This window comes from Mustela lutreola, chromosome 6, assembly GCF_030435805.1.
Source record: "Mustela lutreola isolate mMusLut2 chromosome 6, mMusLut2.pri, whole genome shotgun sequence".
Taxonomy (NCBI): Eukaryota; Metazoa; Chordata; class Mammalia; order Carnivora; family Mustelidae; genus Mustela; species Mustela lutreola.
In genome coordinates, this window is record NC_081295.1 from 34,399,907 (window position 1) to 34,411,590 (window position 11,684).

At 36.5% G+C, this 11,684-nt stretch overlaps 1 protein-coding gene across 1 annotated transcript in view; it reads right to left on the minus strand.

Moving 5' to 3' along the window:
* The window catches only part of UFL1 (UFM1 specific ligase 1), a 32,347-nt gene extending 24,263 nt beyond the window's left edge, over positions 1–8,084 (minus strand). The window contains exons 1-6 of the mRNA XM_059177051.1: positions 7,900–8,084; positions 6,510–6,655; positions 5,515–5,543; positions 4,523–4,620; positions 3,833–3,947; positions 1,911–2,041 (exon numbers count right to left, since the gene is read on the minus strand). Of these exons, the coding sequence (XP_059033034.1) occupies positions 1,911–2,041; positions 3,833–3,947; positions 4,523–4,620; positions 5,515–5,543; positions 6,510–6,655; positions 7,900–7,976 (596 nt within the window). The 5' untranslated portion in view covers positions 7,977–8,084. The remainder of the gene's footprint in view (positions 1–1,910; positions 2,042–3,832; positions 3,948–4,522; positions 4,621–5,514; positions 5,544–6,509; positions 6,656–7,899) is intronic.
* Positions 8,085–11,684: the final 3,600 nt, after the last annotated feature.

Genomic DNA, 11,684 nt, shown 5'->3' on the forward strand with positions numbered 1-11,684 from the left:
GGAACTTCCTCTCAAATGGACAGAAAAAAAAAGGTTCTCTTGAATTTTTCTGTAATTGTGAGATGATTTAAAAAAAAAAAAGGAAAAAAGAAAATGGTTGCACTAACTTGCACACTTTCTTCTCTAACCTAGTTTTTTGTACCAGTGCCTTGCATATATTGGGTGCTCAATAAATGCTTTTGATTTGCTGAAGGACAAAAGAACAATGTCCCAGAAGGTAGTAAGAGTAGAGGAAGTGAGCCTGGTTAGAAAGCTACTAGAATAGTCCAGCTAAAATATGGACTGAAGTGGGAGCAATGGTCATGTCACATAAGTAAAGATTACATAAATCTTTAGAACACAGAATTCAAAAGCCTTTGTGTTCTAGAAAAGGGGGAAGTGAAACAAAGATTGGTATAAAGGATGACTCCCAGAACTGTGGCAAAACCAACTGGATTAGTAACATTCACTACTAAAATGGAAACACAAGTAGAATAAATTCAGGTGGGGTAGGGTGGGGCTCAGGGATGATGAGTTATTTTAAATATGTTTAAATATGCTGAATTAGAGGGACTTATCAAACATTTCAGTAGAGATCTGTGTGGGTAATATGAGTCTGAAATTTAAAAGAAAGGAAAAGTCACCTAGGAAGACAGTGCCACACTAAGAATAAAAGATGGCCTGAAACAAAACTTTAAAGGCTAGGAAAGGAGGAATACCCAGAAAGGGTGACTTATAATGTACAACCAAAGGAGGTAAGAAGAAAGCAGTTTCTTTTGCTTTAAAAAATAAAATGTTATGTTAAAAACAAAAACAAAAACAAAAAGGAGAGGAACATTTTAAGAAGACTTAAATGAAGTTAAGTGCTGCTGCCAAGTCAAGGAAAACAATGTCAGAAAGTATGCATTAAAGTTCATGCTACTGACGTCATTACTTTGTAACCTGGTAAAAGCCAGATGAGTGAGCTGAGAAGACATCAACTCTTGAGATCGTTTACTTTAAGGAAAGGGATAAATAAGGTGGGGTAGACAGAGTGGAATATGGGGTTGAGAGAGGTTTGATTGTTTTAAAATGGGAGAAATTTGGACCAAAAGCCACTGAGATAGTTAATGACACAAGAGAGAGGACATAATTGAGAATGTCCTCCATATTGGAGAATCACTCGGGGTCCACACATTTCAGAAATTTTTTTTTTTTTTTTGAAGATTTTATTTATTTGAGAGAGAGCAAGAGTGAGAGAGAGGGCATGAATGGGGTGAAGGGCAGAGGGAGAAGCAGACCCCTGCTGAGCAGGGAGCCCAATGTGGGGCTTGATCCTGGGATTTTGGGATCATGATCTGAGCTGAAGGCAGACGCTTAACCAACTAAGCTGTCCAGGCACCCCCATTTTCAGAAATTCTTATTTTAGAAAAGTTCAAGTGATTTTGAAATGAACATTGTTATTCATTAGAACTGTAGGATGGCATTTAGTCTGAACCCCTCTGAGGTTCAAAGGAGTTAGGTAACTGACATCTGCTGCAGCTCACATGGTTACTGTATGATAGAGCAAGGGCCTGAGGACTTCTGACTTTAAACAGCCTGCTCCTTCCATGATCCCAGGATGACTTCATATACCCCTCTATTTGTTCTGTAGACCCACATCTGGGGTTATAAGGGTGATTAACGTGGGGAGTGGAAGGAGATGTGGGTTGGAGAGAGTCTGGCTACATTCTAGGGCTCTGGAATCCCCACTTCCGTTTCACAGAAGGAACCAATCCTTCTGTATGCCTAAAAAAGTAGGGTCCTGAAGGAGATTTTAATTAAAAAAAAAAAAAAAAAAAAAGGAAAGAAAAGAGAAAAAGCTCATAGGGAAAAAAAAGCACACCATGGTCAAAGATATGTAAAAATGTACCTATTTTAAAACAGGCTTAAAAAAAATTAAATAGGCTTACCGGGTAATGGCACTGAAGAGTCCACGAATGCGTGCTTTATGTCGAGCTACGAAAGCTTCAGTATATATTACTCCTCTATTATCAAGATCAATGTGTCCATTAATAATTCTACCTAGTCGCTGAGTTAGGGCCTGGGGGTAAAGATGCAAATTTTTATTCATTTGAAAGAACAAAATTACATATATATAATTGTATAATTGTATAGTCTCAATAGTCATGCTGCTAGTATTACCCATACAATTGAACATTTCAACAAACACAAATTCAGAGGCTCTATAAGCTAAAATGAAGATTTAGGATCTAGGAAACTTCATGTCAGAGCAAAATCGAGAATTCAATGAGTCAAATAGCTGGTATCTTAAAAGGCTTTGCTACTTCCTAAGAAGGGATTTTTTTTTTTTTAAAGATTTATTTATTTATTTAAAAATTTATTTATCAGAGAGCGAGCGAGCGAGCACGCAAGCGCACAAACAGGCAGAGGCAGAGAGGGAGAAGCAGGCTCCCTTCCAAGCAAGGGGCCCAATGCAAGACTTGATCCAAGGACCCTGGGATCATGACCTGAGCTGAAGGCAGTGGCTTAACCCACTGAGCCACCCAGGTGTCCCAAGAAGGGCTCTTTCTAATGTAAAATAAAAATGACTGCTTAACCAGTTTTCTAGATATAGGCAGCCTGAAACATAAAGGCAGCCAACATATCTACATGGGTCTTCAAGGAGACCTTATCTGGAGTTTTGAACACTGAGTAAAATAAATGTAATTCCAAGATTCTGAAACCTACACAAATATTAAGACCTAAAAAGTTCTCTTCTCTGATGCAATTATTAACAAGTTTATCTGTGCCCAGAGATCTATACTAGCAGATAACATGATTCCCTGGTAATCCTGAGAGTATTTCTAGGACTAGGGCTGGGGTCAGGTACATCTGAAATAAGTCTGGACATATTTCACATCCCAAGATGAGTTAGCACTACTTAGGGGAGTAGCTGATACTTTTCTGATATAGAAAAATGCATTTCAACAATTTTTTTTTTTGCATTTCAACAATTTCTTAATGAGCTTTTAGAATACTGCCTGTGATATTCAGAAAAACTAAACTGAAAAATGTTAAGAAAATATACGCATTTCCAGAATGTGTCAACAGTGCAGTTTCCTAAGAAATCATTTGGGCCTGTTCTGATACTCTTAAAATGTGTTTTACAAAAAATTTTTTGACCTTCTGTGATTAAAATATATTTGCTCACTTAAAATAGAACATAGGCTCCTGAAATACTATATAAAATAGGTCTGTATTCAAATGGTATTTTAGATGCCATAATAGGAAATCACTCTTTCAAAATGGGTGAGTATATCTATTTGTATTATAAATTAGTCTCATGCAATTATGAGACTGAATTTTCTTAAAGTGATATATACCTAAGAAGAGATTTGACTTTTCTCTTATTTATTCCAGTAAATACAAAACAAAACCATCATTTATTGAGTACCTCCATTGTTCCAGACATCTCACTAGATACACCATGTGTATAACCTTACTAAGTCTATGAAAAAGCTAATTATTCTCATTTCAAAGATATGTAAATTGAAGCACCAAAGAGTTGAAATAATTTTCCTAACACTAAATAACTAAACAGTGGCATAAACGAATTCAAATCAAAGTCTGTTTAACTCCAAAGCCCATGCACTTTCCATTGTACAAAATAAATGTCTGTAATTCTAAAATACCAAACTACTTTAAGAACAAAGAAATAATCATTTCTAAATGGTCTCATCAGAGCCATAAATGTTCAGAAGTATCCCCCAAATAAACTGCTACAACAGCAATAGTCAAAAAAATCAAGTAATGATAAGAAAATCTAGTTTTTTTCTTCCAATTAAAATTCTTTATTTATCTGAAAAGATATTATACTATTAAGAAAAAATACCTGTGTCAGAAAGTTTCCAGGAAGATCATAGGTTTTACACAGCTCTGATATGGTGACCTGACCATTTTCTTGCAATTTATCATTTACCTCTTCTGCTAAGCGATCCAGATAGTTCCTAATAGTTAAAAAAAAAAAAATTACAAGTAATGATTTTCCTCTTTATGTTTAATTTCTGTGCAATAAAATATGCCAACAAAATAGTGAATAGGGTATGTTTAGATACACTTGATTCGTGACTCATATTCTTAAGATTATTTTTTTCTTATCCATGTAAATATGTAAGGTCAATCAAATGATAAGTGCTGGGATTATTTTTTAACAATGTAAATACAATGTAAATTCCTTCAGTCATTTTTCATTAATATTTTTGGAAGAATGTTTTGCTTTCAGAGTTAAGATTGTAAAGGAAAGATCATAAAAGTTATGTTTTGTGCTGCTTTAAGATAACATGAAAAAAAATCCAACTTTTTATTATTTCCAAGTACTCCATACAATCAAGCATTTATTAAGTACTATGATCCTAATAATGAAAATCAGCATTATGAGAGTTCTAAACAAAATGCCAAACTGGTCACAACTGTTCTAAATTTAAACATTAAATTATTTAAACTTAAACACTAAACTGTTCTAACTTTAAACATGAAAAAAAAATAAAGAAATACAAAAAGTGCTCTTAAATACTGTACTTACTCATCTATCAGTTGTCCCAACACTAACTGAACATGTTTTTCTGATTTTATAATGTCACCAATTCTACTTTCAATATGAGTCAGATCCACATTAATTACCTGGAAAATAAATAAAATTCTATTAGTGATAAGTTCATATTGTTTCTTGAGTTTGTTACATATTAGAGCTATAATATTACATATTGGAATTATAAATACAGTGACTATTAGAACTACTTAAAAACTTACTTTCTTTTAGATTAATTTGAAATACTGTGAAAAAGTCTCAGTCAAATAAAAAATTAGAAGCTTATTGCTTACTAACTTTCATTTCTGAACAATACATTTTCACTTGCTAGGACAGTTTGCATTAAGAAGCTATATTTTCATACAACAGGCACCACTTACACAAGATTTTCCAGCCTCTTATATATAGTGTACCTTGCTAATGACATGCACACTTATATTTTCTAGAAATATTTTCTACTTTTAAAAATATTTCTTTACTCCATTCATATACTAAAAGCATGTAAACATGAAAATTATTTTCCTCTCCAAATTACATTAACTCTGTGACTACATAAAATGACAACTATGAGTTTATCTGGTAAAGAATAAGCAAGAAACTGAGAAAGAAGAATTTATTTTTCTAAAGATTTTATTTATTTATTTGACCGACAGAGATTACAAGTAGACAAGAGAGGCAGGCAGGGAGAAAGAGGAAGAAGAAGGCTCCCCGCAGAGCAGAGAGCCCGATGTGGGGCTCGATCCCAGGACCCTGGGATCATGACCTGAGCTGAAAGCAGAGGCTTTAACCCACCCAGGAGCCCCAGAAAGAAGAATTTATTAAATCATTCAATATATTAGAACTTATTAAGTTATTAAATTTATTACTGAGGACTATAAAACTATTTCTTCACAAACATTGTACAAATACGATACCAGCATTAATGAATATTTAAATCACTATCAAAAATTTGAGAAAGTAAAAAATTTTATAAATTTAAAATGTACCTGTTGCAGATCAACAATGTTCACTCGACCTTTAAAGAAAAGACATCTATTAATGTCATATTTACATATAAGTACACACAAGCCAAAAACTGTAAATGTCAACAGATTTACATTATGGGCAGTCGAAGTCCTCCTTCTACAAAGGACATAAAGCCACAATAATTAATGTTTTCAAATACAAACCATTAGCTGAATAATTATTTATGGCTGAAGGCACAAGCAATAATTTATTTTTGAAGTTTTATCTGTCACATCAGGCCAGTAACAAACAGCAACTGATACATAAGTTGGCCAGACCTATAGACTTAAGATTTACCGCCTATCACAATTTATCTTCTGTGACCAAAGGGATACAACTAAATTCAGATGAACTTTTAAAAAATTTTTGGAATGAGTACATTTCCACCTATTGGCAAAAGAAAATCTGTTAAGTATTCCAAATTATAGCTAATATTTTATTAGTATTATGCTGGAAGATGAATCCGCACCAAGGGTGTATCTGATAACATCTACTGAAGAGTTGTTTTCATAGTTGCTTCTATTTTAATCATATAGTATTCAAATTAGCTCGGTAGTTTGTTCAAATTTTAAAAAGACAAAAACTTCATATGCTTGTAATAGCATTTCCTACAATAGATATAGCACCATACTACTTGCTAATTTACAAACACATAAAGTTAAGTTTTTAAAAAGAGTGTGGTAGTATAGCCTCATGTTTCAACAACCTATAATCCTTTAAAATCTCTGTTCTTCTTTCATAATTACCACCTGATAATAGATAGCTGAGTAACCTCCCTTGAGTCATGCAATAAACTCATGAACTATGAATAGAAACAGTTGATTGATTCACCTATAGGAAATATAACTCCTAAAAATATTATTATAATAATAATATAATTGGGTGGTCCTATACCCTCCAAATAATTTATTATCTATGTTTTAAGTTGTTTTTTCCCTTCCAAATAACCAGAGGAGAAAATTGAGGAATTACTTACCACCTCGGACATGTAGCTCGTCTCTCATTTCTTTACTAATTTGAGCTGGTGTAATATATTCCTTCCCATCAAGTGTGTGAACTACTTCTAGCTGTTTTTGAGCAATCAATTTATTCACAATCTCAATGCAGTTCCGCTCTGACAACCTGAGAGACACAAGAAGTTTTAAAATGCACTCGATACATTTGTGCTTAACAAAATTAACAATGCATGAAAACGGGCTTTTAAAAAAAAAAAAGTTTGGATGAATAATCACTAGAGTCTATATTACAAAATCTGTATCTCTTATTAGTAATAACCATACTGATTCAGTAAGTTAAACAACAACAACAATAATTCTTGGGAGCAAGCAAGTTTACGTAAACTTAAGTCATGTACCTAATTGGTACAAACCATTCTATAACAGAATTTCAAGTTGGCTCTCTCCTCTGGACCCGCTTCTACTCTTCAAATTTGAATAGAAAAGTGAGGACATATAATTTAGATAGGGAAAAATCCTGCTCTTTTAACTTCAATTTACAGTTTAAGGTCAATTAAAAAAAAAACAAACAGAATTTTCTTTTAAATTAAGTGTGTGATTGTTTCCCTACTACTATTGGTCCGTAGGCAGGATATGGCCTAGGAAAACCAGGACGGCAACTGTTATCCAAGCACTTAAGTACCTGCCCTAGTTTGCTCTCAGTGCTACAAAATACCGTATTAAAGGATTTAAGGTCTTCAAGCCCCAGAAGGCACAAAAACATCAAAGGTGAGAGTCCACAGAGAGAGAGCATTCTGTTAACACTGTGCATGTGTTCTGTAACATAAAAAGCAGAGTTAGGGTGCCCAGAACACATCCCCCCAAGGTTAGTGGGTTTGCAAGAAATGCCAGTGTCCAAGGAGTCCTTAAAAATGACAGATGGGACCATGGGTCTGGCCTAACTCTTCTGGTGCACAAAAAGGCAAAATATCTGAGAAGAGTCAACAGGACATTCGCTAAGTACTGTATTTTGGCCTTAGCCTCTCCTCTCCGGCTTATTCTAGGTCACGTAATGCACAACAGGCCCTGATGCCGAAGGGACTTGACGGGTAAGTAAGGCTCAGAGGGACACTCTGCAAACAGCTGGAAGTCGCCAGCCTCGGCCATCGGGAGGGCGGGGCGCGCCAGCTCTTGGCTTGGGCATGGCTGGGGGGGGGGGGGGGGGTTCTTCGGGACGTAGAAGCTTTCGGGCTTCACCGCCGAGAAGTAGACTTGGAGCTGCAATCCAGGCTACGGGAGAGAGGAGAAGGCAGAAATGGTGACACAGGGTGGGAAGGTGCGGGGTCCAGAGCCAGGGATCCCCGGCCTCAGATCTCGGCGTGGCTGCCAGGGGCTATTTTGGACCCCGCAACGGAGAGGGAGGGTCGGCACCTCTGTGTGGCCTCGGCGAACTGCGCCCGCTGGAAGTCAGCCGCCAACCGCCTGATCTCCTCCCAGGCGTCCGCCATCACGGCCCCACTCGCCGAGCCGCCGCAGAACTGCCAACACGTCAGCCTAAGCCAGCGGGAGCCGAAGCGGAACAGGCCGCGCGGAGCGACAGGAGGCTCCTCCCCCGACGCAGACACCGGGCGCGCGTGGTCCGCGCCGGCAGGGGCGTGCCGGAAGAGCCGCAGCCCCGCCCACCTCGCACGGGCGGGGCGTTCTCCGTGCTGTGTAGCTACAGGTTTTAGCTTTTGGGAGACAGTACTGAAGGTAGGTACGCGTTGTGTGTGTGTTGTTTTTGTTTTGTTTTGTTTTGTTTTGTACAAAGGTGACTAATTCGGGTACCCTAAAGACTGGGAATTGCTTTAATCTCATTCTGGATTTAGAATGTTACTTTTTCCTGTTTCTCCTCTGCGGAAGGTTGGCTCCATCAAGCAACGAAGAAATAGAAACATACGATGATACGTATATACCGTTATGGATGAAATAGAGAAGGCAAAGGACACGTTTATTTTGCTTTCCCCTGCATAGATGCCAGTAAAAGCTATTTAATCTGGAGTAAATTTCTTGTCCCCTTTTACTTTTAAATATATATATATATATATGTATATATATATATACATATATATATATTTTAAGATTTTATTTATTTAGTTGACAGAGAGAGGTACAGCAAGCGAGGAAACACAGCAGAGGAGTGGGAGAGGGAGAAGCAGGCTTCCCACTGAGCAGGGAGCCTGATGCGGGGCTCATCCCAAGACCCCAGGATCATGACCTGAGCTGAAGACAGAGGCTTAATGACTGAGCCACCCAGGCACCCCCCCCCCCTTTTACTTTTATACCAAAGTTTTCACTTTAAAAGAAAAAAAATTGTCATTCCTTTTAACTGCATGCCCTATAGAGTAGGTGAAGGGGGATTGTTTCAGTTTTTTTTTCAATCTCAGTATCTTATTCGGGGTGACTCATATCCAATGCCACAAAGGTACTTGTCCCGTAGAGTTCCCAGCTTTATTTAAAATGCAGAGAACCCGGTCAGGAAACCTGTTACTAAGTACTGCCACCAAATAGCCACACCATCTGGCCATGTGATTGCCAACCAAGAGGTGGAACAGCAGAAGTCAAGAAGGTAACTTGGAAGAGAGTGAGTGGTGTGGTTCAAAGAGTATCAAGCTTCAGAACAACCAGAAACATTCATTCATATCACAAAGACTTAACTGATTCTCTGTCAGATACCATGGAATACCTTGGTTGGCAAGGCAGACATGATTTTGCCATAAACAACCTATAAAACTAATAAAGCAAATTTTAAAAAAACGTACTCAGTATACACTATAATGCAGTAGGGAGGGATAGTGTGTACCATGTGACCACTTGGCATTCAAACTTCTTCCTTACCATATAAGTCTCCGTGAGCCTGGATTCTACTTTTTGGCAGCATCACACCACATGTGAAGTACTGGCCTAGACACACCAAACCCTTTCAGGACTCCATATCGTTCTGGAATGCCTGTTCTATTCCTCACTGCACCATACTCCCATTTATTTTGTAACTTATTTTTCCATGATGTCCCAGATTAAATAAAATAAAACTCTTTAATGAAATTAAATCAAACTCTCTTTTAAAATAAAACTCTTTAATGAAACCTTTTTAAATTTGTACAGTTGTTTTGTATGCAGTGTCTCCACAATTCTTTATTCAGGTGTCTATAATAGCAAGCAAAACTGCGTTTCATTTTTACTTACTACATTTCTAAATAGTTTGAACTCCTCAATGTTCCATAGCATTAGTATAACAATTGGTACACAGTGCCTGATATATTTCATATATATTTCGTAAATAAATCAGTGTAAATGTTTTGGTGCAGCATTTTACTTTGGTTTAATAAAAACATTTATTCTCTTCTTTAAAAGATTTTATTTATCTGAGAGAGAGAGTGAGCAAGAGAGAGCTGGAGTGAGGGGAGGGTCAGAGGAAGAGGGAGAAGTAGACTCTCTGCTGATCAGGAAGCCTGATACGGAGCTCAGTCCCAGGACTCCAGGTTCATGATCTAAGCTGAAGGCAGACACTTAACCAATTGACTCACCCAGGCAACCTCATTTACATTCATTCTTAGGAGGCAATAATTTCTTAAAAAGGAATAATTTATTATTGTATTTTATAGAGACTAGACTAAAATGCTAGCCACTAGCAAGATGAAGTTATTTAAATTTTAATTAAAATTAAATAAAATGATACCAACAATGAACAAGTAGAATTTGAAATTGAAAACACAATGTAGACTACATTAGCACCCCCCAAAATGAAATACTTAGGCATAAATTTAGCAAAATAGCTACAAGATCTATATGAGAAAAACTACAAACTTTGATGAGTGAAATCAAAGAAGAACTAAATAAATGGGAAGGTATTCCATGTTCATGGATAGAAAAAACAAGTGGGGGGGGGGATCTCATATTGCCAAAATGTCAGTTCTCTGAAATATGATTCAATGCAATCCCAATCAACCCCCCCCCCAAAACTAATCGGTGGATATCAACAGACTTATCGTAAGTTTATATAAATAATAGTCAGAATAGCCAATACAATATTGAAGGAGAACAAAAAGTTGGAGCACTGGCAGTACCCGACTTTAAGACTTACTATGAAGATAACCTAATCAAGATAATGTGGTATTGGTGAAAGAATAGGCAAATACATCAATGAAACAGAATAGAGGAACCAGAACTAGACCCACATAATTATAGTCAACTAATCTTTGACAAAGGAAAAAAGGCAATACAATGGAGAAAAGATACTTTTTTCAACAAATGTTGCTAGAATAATTGGACATTCACAGACACACAAAGGAATCTAGATGCACAACTTACAGTCTTCATAAAAATTAAATTGGATCACAGATCTAAATGTAAAATGCAATGAAAAAGCCCCTAGAGGATAACTAGAGAAAATTTAGATGACTTTGGGTATATCAATGACTGTTTAGATACAATACCAGAGGTGCAACACATGAAAGCAAGAATGGATAAGCTGGACTTGATTAAAATTAAAAAACTGCTCTTCAAAAGTCAAAGTAAAGAGAATGGAAGATAAGATAAACTGGGAGGAAATAGTTGCAAAAGATATATCTGATAAAAGACTGTTATCAAAATATATAAAGTCCTAAAACTCAACGGTAAGAAAGCAAGGAACCCAATTAAAAAACGGGCCAAAGACCTTAAGAGACACCTCACCCAAAAAAGGTATACAGATAGCAAAACAACATATAAAGAAATGTTCAGCATCATGTCATCAAAGAAATGCAAACAAATAAGATACCTTCACACAGCTATCAGATTGACCAAAATCCAGAATACTGACAATGCAAATGCTGATGAGGCTGTGAAGCAATAGGAACTCTCATTTGTTGCAGGTGGGAATGCAAAAAGGTACAGCCACTTTGAAAGACAGTTTGGTGCTTTCTTACAAAACTAAAAATACTAAAAATCCAGCAATTGCACACCTCTAGTATTTACCCAAATTAGTTGAAAACTTATGTCTATGCAAAAACCTACACACAGATATTGAAGGCTTCTTTATTCAAAATTGCCAAAATGTGAAAGCAGCTAAGATTTCCTTCAGTAGGTGAGTGAATAAATGAACTGTGATACATCCAGACAATGTAATATTATTTGGCACTAAAATGAAATGAGCTATCAAGTCCTGAAAAGACGTGGAGAAACCTTAAATGCAGGCA